The sequence below is a fragment of the Choristoneura fumiferana genome, chromosome 14 (genome assembly GCF_025370935.1).
Source record: "Choristoneura fumiferana chromosome 14, NRCan_CFum_1, whole genome shotgun sequence".
NCBI classification, from domain to species: Eukaryota; Metazoa; Arthropoda; class Insecta; order Lepidoptera; family Tortricidae; genus Choristoneura; species Choristoneura fumiferana.
The window spans coordinates 3,006,582-3,025,743 of NC_133485.1; the positions used below are offsets into that span (position 1 = coordinate 3,006,582).

The 19,162-nt window shown below is 37.9% G+C and overlaps 2 protein-coding genes across 2 annotated transcripts in view; both read right to left on the bottom strand.

Annotated features, from left to right (window-relative positions):
- Nucleotides 1-469, bottom strand: part of LOC141434732 (oxysterol-binding protein-related protein 9) — a 106,985-nt gene extending 106,516 nt beyond the window's left edge. The window contains exon 1 of the mRNA XM_074097173.1: nucleotides 254-469. Within this exon, the coding sequence (XP_073953274.1) occupies nucleotides 254-355 (102 nt within the window). The 5' untranslated portion in view covers nucleotides 356-469. The remainder of the gene's footprint in view (nucleotides 1-253) is intronic.
- Nucleotides 470-2,057: 1,588 nt separating this feature from the next.
- The window catches only part of LOC141434720 (uncharacterized), a 77,536-nt gene continuing 60,431 nt past the window's right edge, over nucleotides 2,058-19,162 (bottom strand). Inside the window, exons 2-3 of the mRNA XM_074097159.1 lie at nucleotides 3,100-6,641; nucleotides 2,058-2,621 (exon numbers count right to left, since the gene is read on the bottom strand). Coding sequence (XP_073953260.1) covers nucleotides 2,294-2,621; nucleotides 3,100-6,641 — 3,870 coding nt within the window. The 3' untranslated portion in view covers nucleotides 2,058-2,293. The remainder of the gene's footprint in view (nucleotides 2,622-3,099; nucleotides 6,642-19,162) is intronic.

Sequence of the window (19,162 nt, forward strand, 5' to 3'; positions counted from 1 at the left end):
ACGTATCCTTTAGTATGTGTTTAATTGAAAACTATATTATTAGTACTATTTAGAGATTGCCGACAGTAAAATTTTACAAGAAAAACTTGTTTTACTCATTTCCTATTAGCACTATCTAATGAGAATGACAAGTGGGTTGTTTCAGGTAAATATACTGTTGATTACATAGGTCAAGTTCGGTGATTTCTAGCAGTTTATCACAGTAATTAGGCGCGATAGGCGGCAGAGAAAATAATATTGAAACGTCACTTACTGTGTAGTACGAGAGCAGGCCAGCATTTTCATCCAAAACGAACCACCGGTACTGCCAACCTTTCATCACATTCGTCCATTTACTCAATGAACCCTCCATCATAATTATTTAAAACCAAAAATATATATCAAAAGTCATGGAAAAACTAAAAACAGCAAATTTTACACTGCGGCAAAGGCCCACCACCATAAATAATCCATATGTTTGACATTTCGTTGGCACTTGGCAGAATGGTAGTGTTGCCATGTTGCCATCGATATAACTCGCAGCTTCGTAAAGTTTATTCGGATTCCACACTAAATTGCGCCATCAATTTTTGAATCGATGACACGTGACAATCGATTAAATTGTTTATAAAATATTCCTTTAATCGTTAAAAGTAGCCTATGTTCAGGAGTACCAGGCGTGGCTCACTCCGCGATTTTGTTCTCCGCTACAAGTAGGTAGATGTCTGTAGACGAATGCGCTTTTTATTTGTATAATAAGTGTATACGTGTGTTAATAAAGACGGGCTCTAAAGCAAATGAATAATTGCATGTTAACATAACCCATATGTGTAAGAATAAAGCAATAGGATTCTGCATTTCACTGCATCAACGCAAGCAAAAAATGTGGTATAGTAGGTATATTATTACACATTAGGTATATTATTATACAAGACGGCTTCCATCAAAAATTGCCTATAATCACTATTATTTAATATGGATATCAAATGCAAGGGCTTGAAAAATATAATCTTCACACAAAAAAACAACGTGGCTGTCATCACAAAAGCAACGTTAAGCAATATGTAATCGTCGGTACCTTAATTCATACCTAGTAAATTTAATTTAATTTCATTGTTAATTGTATAACTTCATTGTTAATAATTTGTATGCCGCGTGCGAGTGAACACAAGTTACGCGATAGACAAAGAAGCATAAAGTAGGCACGATTCTTATGCCAACGTCACTTTTGTACGGCAGAGAAGCTTCTATATTTGTACTATTACTTATTCTGCGCCTACTTTATTTTACAATTAAAATTCATTTTCTCAAAAATGTCCGTAAAAGTTGACATTATTCTGTACATATCAGAAGGTGAAGTGCATAGTTTATGGTCAGTGAAAAATTTAAAAGTTAAAAAGATTGCAGGCGCTCTAGCTCGACAATAATAAATTAGCGCGCCTGCAATCAGTCACAATTTTTTTTTAAAGGAAAAAAGGCCATGGAAATGTTGGCACAAGTTGTATACAGCCAAGTCTAACGAGCGGTATCAGATATTTTGTTGGAACTTCAGACTTTTTTTATTGGGTCTGAAACAGCTTGTGGTGTTTTCGATGGAAAAATACACCTGCAGTTTATTTTTAATGAAAAAAGGCGGGAAAGCATAAGAAAAGTAATTGGAATAAAATTAAATGTTATGATATATTTTGAGAAAAAGTTAAGTCTATTTCAGAATTATTCATCATTTTTGAGAAAAGCTTTATATTAGTCTCGGCTGGAATAGCAATTGCTGGCTTCGTATTAGTTAAACGGACTCGCAAGCTCGTCCGTTTAATACTCATACTCAGCCAGCAATTGGCTACTTCCAGGCCACGACAATAATCTACTATTACAGGCCTACTTATAAGCATCTTATGACACATCATTTTATTTATTTGTAATATTTGTTTAAATCGTGGAGTAAGTTATTGCGAAAGTGAAGTATAATCAACATGCCATAGTAACATTCATCTAAGCTATTCAGTGTGAGAAGTTTTGATAAGCATTTCTTTAAATTGAAATACTTAGCTTCAATTAAAAGGTGTAATTAAACAAAAAAATTAACAAAATACAAAATTTATTTCATTTCAATCATTTCATGTAATTCACCATTTTTCAGGGTTCGTAAGGGAAAATCGAGAAAGGTAAATGTTTTATTTTTAAGTACTTTATATTGTACTACTCGATTATCACTTTCATAAAAATATGGACTAAATACGTGAAATCACGTAGATTTAATTAAGTAATACTATCCTACACTATTTACAGAGTCGTACGCCTTGCGGCGTTTTTATTGCTATTGTCTTCTTAATGATCGGCCGAGTTTTGTTTTACTATATCCTGATGATATTGAGACTTGATTGTTGTCCTCTTGGTTTAGGCTAAGGCCTGACAAGTCTACTAATAATGGCACATTTTCTGATCCTTCAGCGATATTTTCGTCTTTGTTAAAGTCTTCTGGAGTTCCTTCACCTTCAATCGCAAGTTTCTCTATGTCTTTGCTAAGCGAGTTGTTTTCAGCTGCTTCAACGAAAGCGTTTGATAGTTCGCCACTAAGTTTGTTCACGTTCCCTGATGCTATATCGTACATGAAGATTTCCTTTTCTTCCGAGGTCTTGTCATTCCTGGAAACAGAAAGAAAATATTTTAAACAGTAAATTGATTTCTTTAGTAAATGACGTCTGCAATACTGCAGCTGGTTTATGTTTGATGTTTATCAAATTATCAATATTTGAAGAAAAACTTCTTTAAAATGTGCATTGGGAATTAAACTGACTCATTATAGTCACCTTACTGACACTCAATCGGTACTATAAGCTATAGTACTGAAGGTACACAAGTAACATAAAATGCCATCTACACAGAAGTGAAGAAACCTGTACGTAAAGTAAAGTTACTGCGTTTCTGAAGTGACTTTATGCTCACTACTGGTTACGCTTTAGGTTGCCTGGTTTTTCTGGTTGGAAAATTATGTTTTTTTCACGAAACAAAATCACACGTGGTTAAAACCCTTTTTTTTCAAATTAATATGCTAGGGAACTTAATAAAATTACCTACTTAATTTAACTTTAAGCATAAATATCCATAATATTTGATTCTTACCCAAGCACAAGTAGAACAACTGACTGTAAATCTGATTCAGTCTTTTTTTCAGTTTCCAGCCATTTTTCGAAATTCTCTTTTGAAGGTCGCTTTAACAAATCTTGTAGACTGTCACCGGCTACGAATTTGATGCCTTTCAAACTGGTACTTGTTGCACGCTCAGCTCTAGAGTGATCACCGTTCAAAGCCTCAGTTTCTACGGGAGCTAATACAACAACCGATGTTACTTTTCTACCTTTAAGGATGTCAGGTAAAGGAAACTGATTACCGCTCACTTTCAATGGTAGGTATCTGTTATATTTTTTATCATTTAATGCAACAGGTTCAAGCTGTGTAGCGTCTTCCTTAACGTACTCCTTAGCAATATTTTGACCTTGATCAGTTTTGGGGTCGAAGTGTACCACTTTCATTTCTACTGCTTGTTTTTGTGTGGGTGGCGGAGCTACGTAAGTTGCTACATTTTCAGAAGCAGCAATTTCTTGGTCATCATCGTCTTCCTCATCAATTCTGGACTGAAAGAAATCCCCGTTTGGTTTTACTACAATTGGTCTATTTTCACTAGCAGCTATTTGCTGACCGCCACCAGCGCTGAAGAAATTAGCCAATTGGTCTGGAGGCAGTGATTCTAAAGGAGTTTCTCCTACTTTGTCGTAGTCTAATATGCTAATATCAGCGTTATCTAAGATGCCCGAAGAAAGCAATTGTTGGCGAAGATCATCCGGAACTTCGTCAGGAAGTTCAACGGCAGGCCTGTTCTTTTTCTTTTCTTCCTTCTTCGCCTCTGGAGTCGTGCTTATCGAGTTTATTGTGGACGAAACATATTTCTGAGTAGTTGGTTTAATCTCCACAGTTCTGGAAGTGGATTGATAATACGCAGGCGATGGTGTACTAGACGAATACGTTGGTTGCCTGGACCTTTCATTAGAGTACTGATATTTAGGAGACGAACTCTCGAATTGTTGTTGATTGTAGTTGTTACGCGTCTGAGTTTGTTGATAGTGTTGCTGTGGTTGTTGTTGAGCCAGCAGTAATTGAGATTGCAGTCGTTGAATTTCCTCTTGTTGTTTCTGTACGTTTTGAGCTAACTGTAACCTGACTTGCTCTTGTTCAGCATCATATTGCTGTTGTTGTTGCTGCTGTTCCTGGTGCTGTTGTTGTTGTTGCTGTTGATGCTGCAGTTGCTGCTGCTGCTGTTGCTGTTGATATTGTTGCTGTTGCTGTTGGTGAAGCTGCTGCTGCTGATGGTATTGTTGTTGGTGAAGTTGTTGCTGCTGCTCTTGATTTTGTCTTTGTTGCTGCTCACGGTACTGTCGTTCATCAGTTTGGCTAGTAGCAGGCGTGGGTTGACTTGGTTGGCCTAGACTGCTGTAATCCGCAGTTGGTCCTGACACTGTAATGTGCTGCTCGTACTTGGGTATTGCGGCTACTAACTCACCACCCTTTGGAACAAACTGGCCAACGTTCTGTTGATGTTGCAGATTTGACTGGTCATTGAAGTTGGATTGCTGACCTATGAAAGGTCTTTCACTGGGACCAAGTGGTTGTCCAAATTGTGGTCTTTCTGAAGGTGAAATTTGATGGAAATGGTTTTGCTGTTCTGGCGTTGGAGAAGGCTGAGCATGGAAGTTGAATAGTGGTGGTGATGAAGGTTGTGGGAGGAATTGTGTATGGGTTATTTGTGAAGGCTGATTTTGTACTGGTCCAGAGAAAGAGTGTTGATTGCGAATGTTTTGCTGAGTTGGTATCTGAGATGTTGGTCTAAGTTGAGAGTGAGGTCCTTGATGGAAACTGAACTGAGGTTGCTGCGGTTGGCTTTGTCCAGATGTAAATTGATGGAAAGGAGGCCGATTATCTTCAACTTGTGGGGGCGATGGTTTTAAATTAAAGAAGGGAGACCTGCTTGGTGACACTGCAAAGGATGGTTTGCTATGGGATTCCAGAAATTGTTGAGGAGGTCTTTGTTGAGGCACTTGTTGGTTTACAGGTATATGCTGAGGACGATTCAGATGCTCTTGGAAATGAGCAGGTGATGGACTAGGACTAGGTTTAGGAATAAAATTGAAGTTACTTTGCCTGTTCGGAGCCAATTGATCTTTAGCGGTATCAACTTGGTCTGTCGTTATTGTATGGTAGTTTTCTTGTAAATATTTGGGTTCGTCGAAGAACGGTTGAGCTTGTGGTTGATGGAAAGGTCTTTGGGGGCCAGAATGGAAAGCAGTTCTAGGAGGTCCATTGAATTGAGGTCGGGGTGCAAATGTTGGATTCTGCCGAGAGTGGAAAGATGGTGGATTGTTAGGCCTAGCAAACGCTGGTGGAAATGTAGGGCCGATAGGACCTTGCAGACCAGGGCCGCTATTACTAAAGTGGCCAATCGGACCAGGAGCACTGTTTGAGAAGGGACCATGAGGGCTAGGCGATGGTGATGGGCCTAATGGACGAGGTACAAGAGTTTGAGTTCGGAAAGGAGAAACTGACGGCCCTTGTCTTGGTAATTGTTGTTCATTGGGAATGTAAGGTTGTTGGAATTGAATTCGACTCTGAGCGTGCTGAGCATTGTGGCGATACGTCTGCGGCGTGGGACCAGGATGATTTGAGGGTCTTGGAGATTCTTGATATTGAGGTGGTTTTGGTGACGCAGAACGCTCTAAAGGAGGATGGCTAGGCGGTTGCTGAGGATACGCGATGGCTGGTCTGGGAGCAGTTTCCTCGTGATTTTCAGTATGTGTTTGTCCCTCGCGCCTGTCACTGTTATAATGACGTCCTTCATTTCCGAACGTGACCTTGACACTACTATCACTGTGATACAATTCAGATTCAGGTTTGATAATCGCCCTTAAAGTTGTAGTTTCATGAGGTATGTACAAAGGTTCCGGGGTCACTGTGACGTAGTCCTGATGATGATCGTGTTCATCTTCTTCGTTTGTAGGAGGAGTAATAGCTGGAATCGGTTTATCGTAAACTACTTTGTCCTTAGAGTGAGGATCCTTGCTGTATTTGACGTAAAATACATGAACTGGTTCCTTTTTCTTTTTTGGAATAGGTTGAGCTGGTGGTGACGGTAAAGTTTCATTCGACTCTTTAATGATAATCTCAATAATAGGTTCAGGAGCTTCGTAGTAGTGCGGGTGTCCACCGTGACTGTATAATGGCGCAGTTGGCAGAGATCCATAGGGAGGGCCATAATTTTCCCCTGATTGATCATGAACGTTCAAAATTTTGGGTTGAGCATAGATTTCATTTTTGTTCACTACGGCATCGTCCAAATTGTCATGGTTGGGATCATAGAGAGGATCCTTTTGAGAATACTGAACAACCGGCTCCATCTGTACGGCGTATGGCGGAAGCTTTCCTGCTCTAGGCGCGGCATTGGAAATTTTTCGACTGCTTGTCAGTGATCTGAATTGGGATACTCTTGAGTGGGGAAGCACCAAGGAGTACTGAAGGTTTTGTGGTGAGCGAATATTATCTAGTTGTCGTTTCGGTTTCGTTTTAGTCGTTGAATTTTTTGCGTTGGCTAAGCTGAGTACAGCCAGGGCTGTGACCTGAAACAAGACAAATAAAAATAATATTAGTTTTTGTAGTTTATTTTAGTTTTACGTTAAAGCCTGACCAGAAATATATGACTATTTGCCATGTTGCGGAATTTAATTGGAACAAATTTTTTACACTGGCAATAATTTCAGTGATTGTCAGTGTCACTGTGGCGGTTTCTTTGAACAATAACAAAAAATGCCCAAAACGATTCATAGTCAACAACGGATCATTGTAAATAATGTTTATAGTAAACTACTGAAAAAAAAACTGCTTGGGGAATGAAACTATTTCGCTACAAAACCTTTTCAAATTATCATCAGAGCTAACAGGTAACCGTTGTAGACAAGTCAAGATGTCATTGTAGTCTGGTAAAAATAAGCAGTAATTATACTTATTAATATGCTTTCTAGTTATATCGGAGTTATCGATTACGCGAATTACGAAAGAAGGTTGTTCCTCAGGTTTTAGGTCGCCAAAGAAAAAAGACTAATTAAAGACTATTCTCAACTATTGCCCTTTAAATAAGAACAATAGCGCCCTCTTGACAATAGTTATATTTTTGGTTTACCTTTATATCAATAACTTTTTGAATATTTTAGTTTCTCATGTCAAAAAAGTCATTTTGTAATCGATTTGTAAATGAAATAATCGAATCAGGTTCATTTTGGCAACTTTATGAATCCAGTTCGTTAGTGTTGCTACGTGAAAAAAAAAACCAAACGCGCGGGAAACATAAGTATAGTGGAAGTTTACTAGCTTTGGCGTATTGATTTTTAGCGATTATTATGCTAAATTTAATTGATTGTGACCAAAAACTGCCAACTTATTTAATAATTGTTAACAGTAATACTAAATCAAACGCCTCGCTTGGTATTTGAAAGAGTGGAAACAAAACTCGTTCATGTATTTAGGTAGTTTATTCAGTAGTCGCATCACGTAGATCTTTTCTCCTTTAGAAGTGTGACAGACAAAATAAACGAATAGTCGTAACGTAAACGGAACCGTCGCCTTGACATTGAAGCGGAATCGATTTCACGGTGCGAGCATGGTTCTATTCTTAACTTATTTTTTTGTTTTTTATTTAGTTTGTTAATGTTTTGGAACAAGGAGTAAGCCTATAATATTACAAAATAGCACAAAGGCAAGCCAATGGTCTAGTATCCTTTGACATTCTTATTAGTCAGTCAAATTTTGGACTCGTAAATATTTTTTTCTTTTGACAATAAAAAAAAAACTGAACGATAATATAGCATAGTTCTAGTATAGATAATTAGGGTGAAAAAATTAACAAATTCATGGGAAAAAAAAATAATAATAATATCATGGGACACTTGACGCCATTTGACCTAGTCCCAAACTAAGCAAAGCTTGAACTATGGATACTAGGCAACGGATAAACATACTTATATAGATAAATACATACTTAGATACATATTAAACATCCAAGACCCGAGAACAAACATTCGTATTATTCATACAAATATCTGCCCCGACCGGGAATCGAACCCGGGACCTCAAGCTTCGTAGTCAGGTTCTCTAACCACTTGGCCATCCGGTCGTCAAAACTCTTGTCTTGCGGTATCCAGATGAACATACTAAAATAACTACTACTACCTGTAGCTGCTAAAGTATAAATCGTAGAGAAAAACTGAATATGACCAAATTTCTAGGAAATTTTATGTAAAAACTTTTGCCTGAAGTAATCATAATGCTATTTGTACAAATATTCGAGATATGAGCAAAAACCTAAAAAAAGGTACCTTCAACCCCCCTTACACCGTCAGCACACCCCCCACCATTGAGGACTTTTAGTATGTTCATCTGGATACTGCAAGGTATCTGTACCTATTTTCAAAACCACACGAGTCTTTTCTCCTGATTGCCTATATTCGGCTTTATTTGATCCTGTTAAATATAGCATACATAGTTCTGCGTGACGTTACTCCGTGTGATCGTTTTCAGCTTGGCGTGACGTCTCGGGCCTTCACTCCCGAAGTTTGACGCGTTTCGTCTTTGTATTTTTTTTTTATTGTTAAAATAAAAAATACATGTCCAATATTTTCTGATGATCTATCTGACGGCTAGTCAGCCACCAATTTATTTATTTATTTGCCAATAAAAAATTACAGCATTACAGCCATACCAATGGCCAATGACGTTGTGCACAGGCAACACGCCAAATTTCGCCTGGAACAGACACGTAGGCCTGATGATGAACTGACGCACTCAATTACTTAATAATATTTTTTACCCAGGAAACTAAGAAATTACTTGTAAGAACGAGCTATTAGCACGTGTATCCAGATTCTAGCTCGCATGTCAGTACAGTAAACGGCAAAGATATCGACACGGCCAAAGTTGCAAAAATATGTATACACGACTTTATGCACTTAACATTAAGGCCGTGTATACATATTTTTGCATCTTTGGCCGTGTCGATATCTTTGCCCTTGACTGTACAATGCATGCGCCAGTTACAATTTTCCCTCTCCCAGGGAAGTGGGAATAGATAGAGACTCGGTATGTTGATGATGTATGACACTGATGTGCCAGCTATACGGGCGTTGTGTATTACTGCTTCATGGCATGCCAGAAACTGACAAGCTGGTTTACGACCATCTGGCATGCCATTTACTAGCAATGTGTATGCATGGCTTTAGTGTGATTCGATTTAGAAGCAAGTAAACGGGATACTGCGGCGGATTTTTATAAGTACATACGGACTTAACTTCAAATAGATCAGCTCGATATTTTTTTAAGCCTCCACTGCCTCGATGCTGGCTAAAAAAACACAGCACAGAGCATAACGTACCTACCTAGCCTGATAATCGAATAGGAATAAAAACGATGTTTTATGAAAAACCTAGTTGTGTTGTAAAACTACAGGCAGTTAGGTACTTAGGGTTACTCAAGTAGCTTTTTTTCTTTTTTTTTATTCGACTGGATGGCAAACGAGCAAGTGGGTCTCCTGATGGTAAGAGATCACCACCGCCCATAAATACATGCAACACCGGGGGTATTGCAGATGCGTTGCCAACCTAGAGGCCTAAGTTGGGATACCTTAAGTGCCAGTAATTTCACCGGCTGTCTTACTCTGCTGGCTGTTTTCTTAGCTTCAATATAGGTACATGACGCGTAAAATAGTAGACAAATAAAGCGATGCCATTAGTATTAAAATGGTTACAAAAATAATATGGATATTTATTAAATAACCATGCAAGCACCTACCGCGGAATCGTTTGGTAACCCGACGCAATATAATCTGGTGTCAAGTCAACAGATGTGTTTGTGGAGAAAGTGTTTAACAAAAAGCACTAAGTGTGAGATAATGTTTACTTTAAATATCGTGAGTTCAAGATCAAAGCGGATAGCGGAAAGTCTGTCGAATCATTATAAAACAATTGCATGGTGATACTTTACTTAGTTTTCAGTTATGTGAAATACATATACTTAACTGCTCAAAAAATAGGTTATTGCAGAGATGGTGGTTCAACAAGGATTACATTTCACAGTTTAGCAAAACCAATGGAAACGTGAAAAAACGTGTGCTCATTGACAGCGGAAGCGGTGTAAAACTGGTGACTAATGAAAACACAGACACAATGACAGTTTTTCCAAAAACATACACTAAGACATTTTTTTACATTTAATTATTACCTAGACTCTGGCCAACGAAAGCTGTCCACAATTTTTTTACGAAACTTTAATCTGGTATCATTTTCGAGTGTCAATATTGTCATATTGCATTTCTAGCCCGGCTTACATCATTTTGATACTTCTGCTATAAGAAATAAATAAAAAAAAATATATATAATAGTCCCGAGTAAATATATATATATATTTAACTAGCTTATAAAGTGTCCCACTGCAGGGCAAAATCCTCCACTTTCTTATTCCACTCGTCTCTGAAAAATTTAAATAATATCTTAGTACCAACATCGTTTAATCAGTGTACAGCAAGTGTTGTGAGCCTATTTTTTTTTATTGTCGCGGTTTCACACAGTTAAGTTACTATTACTGTGTGATTACCGATTACATTTAAAAATACCACATTCCTTCAAGCTTGAGAAGTAAAGTTCCTTGTCGTAATAAGAAATCGGCATCAATCGCTAATCGTCGCGATCTTGGACCGCCGCGCATGGAAATTTCGTGGAACCAGTCGGCCGGCATTCCAATAAAAATAAAAGTAGACCGAGTTCGGCGCGCGCCAGTAGACACTCCTTCCTGGGTGCTGTAGGGCTGCTACGAAATTCGGTCCCTCTGACACACACTGTTTAGGTAATACTTCGAGCAACACAGGCTTCCTACGGAAGGAAGGTTCCGGTAGGAAGCCCGTGTTGCTCTATGGTTTAATAAGAGAGCGAGAGGGACGGTACGATACGAACTTCGATTTTCGTACTTCGGAGTAGGCCCTCTGCTTACTGAGTCCTACTACGTAGGACAACAAATTCTCGACTTTCGTAGAACAGAAAAGAGAAAACAATTTGTGGTGAACTAGACTGTGCCCGCGGATTCGCCTTCTGGGGAAATTCTAGCTACAGCTAGGAATATTAAGAAGTACACCTCAGATATCAAACGTGCAGGCACCAGCACCAATATCTTATACAAAAAAGCGTGCATAATGGTGGTGGTAGAAAATTATTTTCATGGTTTTTTTGTAGTCGGTTAAATTTTTTGTTATACATTTTTTTCTGTTAGTTGGTCAATCTGATACATTATTCTTTTAAGCTTAGGTAGGTATAGATATTATGTATTTTGAAACTCCATTCGTTTAAAAGTCCTGCTAAATTAAACTACTTTCTATTACTTTGATAATTCACTGTTTTAAATTAACAAATACGCCAAGTTTTATGAATATGGTAGCTGAATACTTTGCATAATAAAGAATAAGAAACTGTATCGCAACATTCGCAACAATTACATTAAACCCCACGCGAATATAAATATTTTAACTTTCGTCTCCATTGTCAAAGCACCGGTAGGTGGATGAATGTCTTCCGGAATTGTCGCACGAGTGGCGCGTGGGCAATTCGATTGATGATCACTATATACAAGCAAGTAGACATTCTGTAGATCCTGCGCCTTTACAAATAATTTACGCCGTCGCTATCGAGTACGGTCACTGTAAACTCATGGTAGTGGTACAGAGGTGTCTACCATAATAAGCTGCCACAGTAAAATTAGACAAGAATGAAATCCCCGGCTCTTTGAGTGACTAAATATCTACGTACCCTATTTAGAACGTTCAGGAATGGTTAGATCAGATTCCCAAACGTGTTATTTCTTTTCTACAAAGCATATTATTAATTACTTGTACTTGTAGCTTTTTTTTAGGATAGGAAATTGGCATTTCAAAGGTTAATATCTCAAAATGGCTGAAAAGTTTTTAGTGAAACGCATGGCTGGGGTGGCCCAAGAAAACTCGCTTTTGCGTAAAGAAACTGCATCGAAATCGGTCCATTAATTTGAGAGCTACGATGCCACAGACAAACAGACAGATATTGGATCAAACTTATAACATCCATCTTTTTGTGTTAAGGTTTTAAAAGGAAAAGTGACGGAACCTTCTATCAATTTTGATTCCGCTGTTTTTCTGAATCTACGAGTAAGTACTTGTTTAAACAAATTAAAGCCTCATCAACTAGGTAGGTAACAATCTTAATCATAAGTAATTATGTATTTTTGCTAACTGTATCAATTGTTTACCACCCAACACAGACGGGCAAAAAGTAACATTTCACTCTTATTACGGTTAGCATACAATGGCACGCGCTTCAACAAAAGGACAATGACAAATGAATAGGGAAATGAACTTTAGACGTTTTGCACTTACGATTTCTACGAAAATATGATGTTCACATTTAACTAAGTGAATAATTATTATATATCTTATTTATTTTTGTATTCACCTAAAAAAACTAATACCTATGTAAAATAATCTGTATGAAGCATGTTAATGTTTACTTATACTTGGTTGTGAAGAAGAGGTGTATATTTTAATGACTGGCGCCCGTAGCTTTGCCTTTACCGGGCCAGTTAGCTTTGCCGTCCGAATAAGTGACGATAGTATTTTATTTACGAAAAAGCCTGGTATAGGTAGCTTAGAAATGGAGGACATGTGGGAGGCCTTTGCCCAGCAGTGAGACATCAATCCAGAGGCTGTATTGCCTATCGTTTCTGACGCTCGCGATCGCAATCAAATGACAGTTTTTGTATGCGAAATCTGTCATTTGATTGCGATCGCGAGCGTCAGAAACAGGCAATACGGCCTTGGGCTAGATAATAATAATAACAGGTCCTGCGTCCCGGTCCATGGTCCCCTTTGGCTCTAATGTAAATACACCCCTGTTGAGAAGGACACGATTCCCATTTGGTCCATGGAACTGCTCCATGCTGGAACTTTTTCTATACACTACACATCAAATTTAATAATTTATACTATGACTAGATCATTTTCTGTCGTCAAATCACAGGTAACTGACCGTGCAATGGAACGATGAGGAGAGGATCGTCTGTAATAAATATCTGCTGAGAAATTCCAACTTCAAATAGGGTGGGTTGGGTTCATTACCAAATTCTAAGAAATTTTTTTTTTAAGGTAGCCTGTATAGTGTCCCACTGCTGGGCAAAGGCATCCCCTCTTGACCTCCACAACTCCCGTTCTGATGCAATGTCAGGCCAGTCCTTTATGATAATTATTGAATCTATAAAATTTGTAGAGGTTTGGAGTGATATGATTTTGAAGATCTGTCCCCTAGTTAATACTACATTCAAGTATTTACGGTTTGTGAGGTAATTGGGGGAAGGGGGAGTTAACCCCTATGAATAGAAATATTTTATTCGCTACTCGCACATTACATAAAACAAAGTAAAAATAAATTAAAAAAAAAAAACAATAGTATTAACATAGTTAGTTTAGTTTATTTATTCATTCAATATATCATTACATTATAATTTACATAAATGTCAGTTATAATAATTTGTATTGAAATCGTCAAAGGTAGTAATAATTATAAAAAATACAATTCTAAGCATGTCATGATGTAAATGAAATCAATTAAAATAAGACTGGTTCTTTTCAGGGATCGTCAGAATGAAAACACATTGAAATTAACATTAAAAAAGAATAATGGCCAAAATGTCAAGGATATGTAAAAATTAATACATTAGGCAATAATTCAGTAACAATTTAAATGTCAATGTAAAAACAATAAAATTAAAATTTCAGATTTATAAATTCATTTAAAAACAAGCATTATGTATATGCGAAATCGCGAAGCATAGTGTTGGCCGTGTAGGTGACGTCACGGAAGGAGGGAAAAATTAACTATATAATAATAATTAATTAATTATATTATTATTATGAGTCTTCCCTCGGACCGACAGTGCTTGAATTATTGATTACATTAAATTAGGTACTTTTATGTTCTGTATGTGTAGATAATATTTAAAACTCACTAAGTCACTTTAAAAGCAGCTGTATTATAGTACATTACTTTAGAGTCCGGCAACCCCCCGTTTCGGCCGAGGCTTGTATAGTGTTTTTCTCAAACATGACATGAAATAAAATAAAAAAAACGAGAAAGCAAGCTGGCCGGATGCTAGTCTGGTCGCCCTGTTGTGTACGCGCGTGTTGCGCTGGCTGCTGGCGCGGCGCTGGCGGCTGCGGGGCGGGTGCCGTGTCGCAGAGCGCGCGTTGAAACAAAAGACGGTCGCATTGCCGGCCAGCGGCCTGCAAAGTTGTATGAAATCTCTTTGCAGGCCGCTAGAGTGACCGCGCGCAATACTACCGCGCGATACTTCTCGGCCTATTATTTGTAACACACGTCAATATTTCATGTCATGTTTGAGAAAAATCAATTAAAGCATGATAAATCTAAACAAAATTACAGAAATTCGTTCCACGCATGTCTTATCCGAAATTAGTCGCGTCAGTTTACGGTGGTTTTTGCATAACATCCGCCGTTTAGAGAAATTATCATGTCTCATCTTCACTTCGGGCGATTATGGACTCTAACCCGTTAAAAATACAGGCGTCATGGTTAAGGTGAAATGAAAAGTGGTAGAAAAAATGTGAGGCAACCAATGCCATTGTGGTTTTTTATTCTCACGATGAGGCAGATAAAGTGTTTATTGTTGCCGTCTCCGGCTTTTTTGTGACAATCTAAAGGGAAAGACAGGTCAATAGCATGTTGCTGAACGTTGATAAACGAACTCTTGATACTGATACCATGTTGATACTGGTAATGAATTGACGATGATTAGATCGATTTAAGAAGGCGGAAGTACGAAGTACACATGTACCTACCTAACCTATGTAGTTCCACTTTCAATTGTATAAAAAAATACTGGCAGTTGAACACTGTGGAACAAATGAGATTTAGGGGCTGTTTCACCATCCATTGATTAGTGTTAACTGGCGATTAGGTGTGATACCGTCTTTATTTGTTTTGTTCAAATACACGGAGACGGCATCACATTTAATCGTCGGTTAACGCTAATCAATGGATGGTGACACAGCCCCTTAGTTTTTTTTTACTAAGGTACCTAAATTGTAGATACTATGCACGTAACTGCCAGTTCCAATCAGAGATGCACCAAAATACAGCGTGTATTTTTGATAGTACCTCAAACTGTAACATTTAAGTGCTGCGAACCGATATCAAAATATATTTTTAATTTAGAATTAACTACCAGAGTGTAATTATTTTTTTAAATATTTTCGAGCCGCAATGTTATGCGTACAATAATTTGATATGAGAGAGAAGCGTTCTGTGACAGCTGTCACGTCAACAAGTGCGACGTTTTGAACAAAAATAAAGTAGTACCTATAACAGAGTAACTACCTACCTACCTAATAGTACTACCGGCCATGTAGTATCACGTAGTGATACATTGCGTGCTAATTAATTAAAGGAAAATAATGAGTCTAATTTTTTAGTAAAACATAATAAAATGTGATAATTAGGGCCTTCACTAACTACCCTTAAAGTTTGAGGTAGTATCAAAAATACACGCTGTATAATACCTACGAGTACACAGTGTAACGAAAATTTAAAGATAGATTTGCCTACAGGTATCTTTCTTTTGTATAGACCGCTGAGGTACAGGTCTTCTAGGTTATAGGTTTGAAATTGCGTCCAGGATATGCCAAGCATTTTTCTCCAGCACCACATTTCTAAAGCATCAATCTTCTTGCTTTTTCGTAACGTCCACGTCTCAGCACCGTAGAGAAATAGGGGAAACACCAATGCCGTGATAAGTAGCATTTTAGTGGCTTTTGTGATATTTCTGTTTTTCCAATTTTTTTTCGAGCCGATCCATGGCGGACCTGGTGACAGCCATGCGCCGCTTGATCTCGTCCGCGCACCCCGCTGCTTGATATCAACGCCACAAGGTAAACATGACTGAACGACGTCGCAATTCGAAATTTTAGTCACTTCGGGCGAGTTATTGTTCGGGCGAGCATAGTACGATGGTGAAAGTACTTATTATTTTTTAATTCAGTAAAAAATTCGTGTGACCGAAAGTGGTTTCGTTAAAAATACAATAATTTGGTGATGATTTTAAAACAAAAAAATATTTAATATTTTTTATTAACAATTACCTAAAGTTTTTATAAAGGCCCTGTCGTCCCGGTTGGTCGACGCTTCTGGGGACCCAAGAGCTGGCGCGTACTTATCCCAGCGGATCTCACTTGCGGTCCAAAGGGGTAATGCGGCCAGCGTCATGGGAACCCTGCCACAGGCAGATCTTATTCTTTTTATAATTTTCATTGCTATAGTTAGTTAAGCTATCTTAGGTTAGTTCTTTTTTATGTATGTAAACTCATAATTGTACATTACCTAATTAGTTTCTATCTATGTTTTAGGAGTAAAATTTTGTTATAATCAGTAATTTAATTTGTAAATTAATGCTCTAAAATAAATCGTCTTTATTGTATGTACAAGGATAAGGATCAAATATCTAAGTAAGCAATGGATAGGCAACATGGTGACGATAATTAAAAGCCATCTTTGGCATCTAATCAATACGTCATTACAGACGATGATGGCACTCTAAAGTCCACAGAACCCGACAGTTTTGTTATGTCTGACAGCTGTCAGACTTTAATAATTTACGATAATTGACTGCCTCGTTGAAGTAGCCGTTAATTTTGCCACTTACGAGCAAGTAGTTATTAATAAGTAACTTGTTTTATACTTGATTTACGCAATCATTTAAAACGTGTAGCTCTGTGAGCTAGGTAGACCTCGCAAAGTGTTTGAAATATTTATAGTTTTTACTCGTACATAGCTTCGATATTTTGAAAACAATCCCAAAATCGAAATCGAGCCTGCTCACAAAATTTCAAGGGAATCCGTTAAGAAATGCGATCTTTATAGAGCAGCCGGACAGATATACGAAAGCATTTTTGCCAAAGCTGAAAGGGACATGCTTCGTTCTCATGATAATCATATAATCATAGATCTCCAGTTGCTTCGGTTGGAAGCAGCCTTGCATCCAGCGAGAACCTGCGGCTTTAACCAAGTCATTCGTCCATCTGTTGGTGGACGTCCTACGCTGCGCTTGCCGATCCGCGGTCTCCATTCGAGAAATTTTCGGCTCCAATGGTCATCTTTTCTCCGTCTGACTCTATCTCACCTAAGGGAAGATTAACTAAGGCAAAAATGTAATCCCTTTTAGAATTAGGCACTCTTGTCTTGTGCAAGCAAAAAACATTACTAATAGATGCTAGTCTTTAACATTGTAAACCAAGCTAACTATTAACGAACAAAACGTTTCCCTCGCTCCCACGGCTCGAATTATACGGTCTGTGGTAGGCTTGCGTGTCACATGCTGTATAATCTTGTTGTGGTCGCGATCTTTACTATTGTGAGATGGGAACGCAATTTGCTTGGTCGACTTGGTTCGAAGCACCCTTTGCCTTGTTCCCAAACGGCGGTAAGATTTTTGAAGCAGGCGAGTAAATAATAATATCAGGAAATCAACCTAACAAATCAAATTTAGGGTAGGAACTCACGTGGCCATCACTACTCTCGAAAGGCATGGTACAGGGATGTAGAAGTTCGCCAGGCGAACAATTATTGGTGAATGTGTCATTTTTTCATGAAAACTAGAACAAACTGCCTGGCTAGGTATTATTTATTCATTTTTTTATGTAGCCCTTAGTATGTTCCGAGGGATGGCCAAAGGAGCAGAGCAGAGGCAGACCTAAGAGGAGATGGCGGGACGACCTGAGCGCATTTCAGCACGATTGACAGGTGCATGCTCATGATAGAGAAGAGTGGCGGAGGCAAGTCCTTTGACCAGCAGTGGGTGGGATATTATTTATTCATTAATATACTATATGCGGTCATTAATAATTGTATGATTTAAATTGGGGTTTTATTTCACGTAACTTGATTTTAGAAAACCGCTTGCAACTGTGCCGAAATATCGAGCTTTTCTAAAATCAAGGTACGCGAAACAAAATTCGAATTTAAATCATAAAATAAACGAAGAAATTTTAAAAACAGCGTACATTAGTAGGTACCTGAAGCTTTACAAGCTTTTACCTTTTAATTTTGATTGTGATTTACTCCTGCGTCAAGCGTAGGCGCTAACAACAGTACCTAACTACAGAACATTATAAGCAACAATAGTTTTGCCGCCTACTTTTGCCATCGTAAGATTAGTATTGTTCTGTAAAACAATCCTTTCGACTCAGCAAACAAAATGTTCGCTTTGTAAAACAAATAAACATACATGCTCCGGATGTCTTCGGTGTATAGTTTTTGTAAGACACTGATAAACATCTTAGAAAAGTGATTGTCATTGTCAATACTATTTATGTGAATTTATGTGATATCACGTTACTACTACGTACTTGATATCTACTTAAGTATTCATTTTTATGATACGTTCAACCAAAAATGATTTACGAAAATATTTGCCTAAATGTGACTTGATATCCGTAATCTCATTATTAAGTATTCATTTTTGAGAGATGTGTATTACTTAGATAGCTCCAAATGTCTCTCTGCGCATTCTTCTTAAAAATGATGTCATTTCAGAAAGCGACGGTAATATAAAAAAAGTAGCACAACCTAAGTTCCTAGCCAGAAAAGTTTTGATTTTGATTTTTAAAGTTGCAGCTTGCGGGCTATTGCTACATGAACTTATTATATGCAGCAGGAAAGTAATTATACTATGACCTTTGCATCTTAAACTCACACCTGTCAAGACGTACAAGTATAATAATGTTAGTCCGGTCTTCAAATGATGTAACACGCATCTGCTCGACGTCAAATGGACCGTATTATCTTTGGTATTCATGATGCGAGCAATAATGTAGTTGCAATGATAATGCTTTGAACTGTTTATTATATGTATTGTTGTGTACAATATGATTTGTTTTGTTATTTACTATTTATTTGGTATCAACAAAAGTCGAAAGAGAAGCCGTGGTGGCCTAGTGGTTTGACCTATCGCCTCTCAAGCAGAGGGTCGTGGGTTCGAACCCCGGCTCGCACCTCTGAGTTTTTCG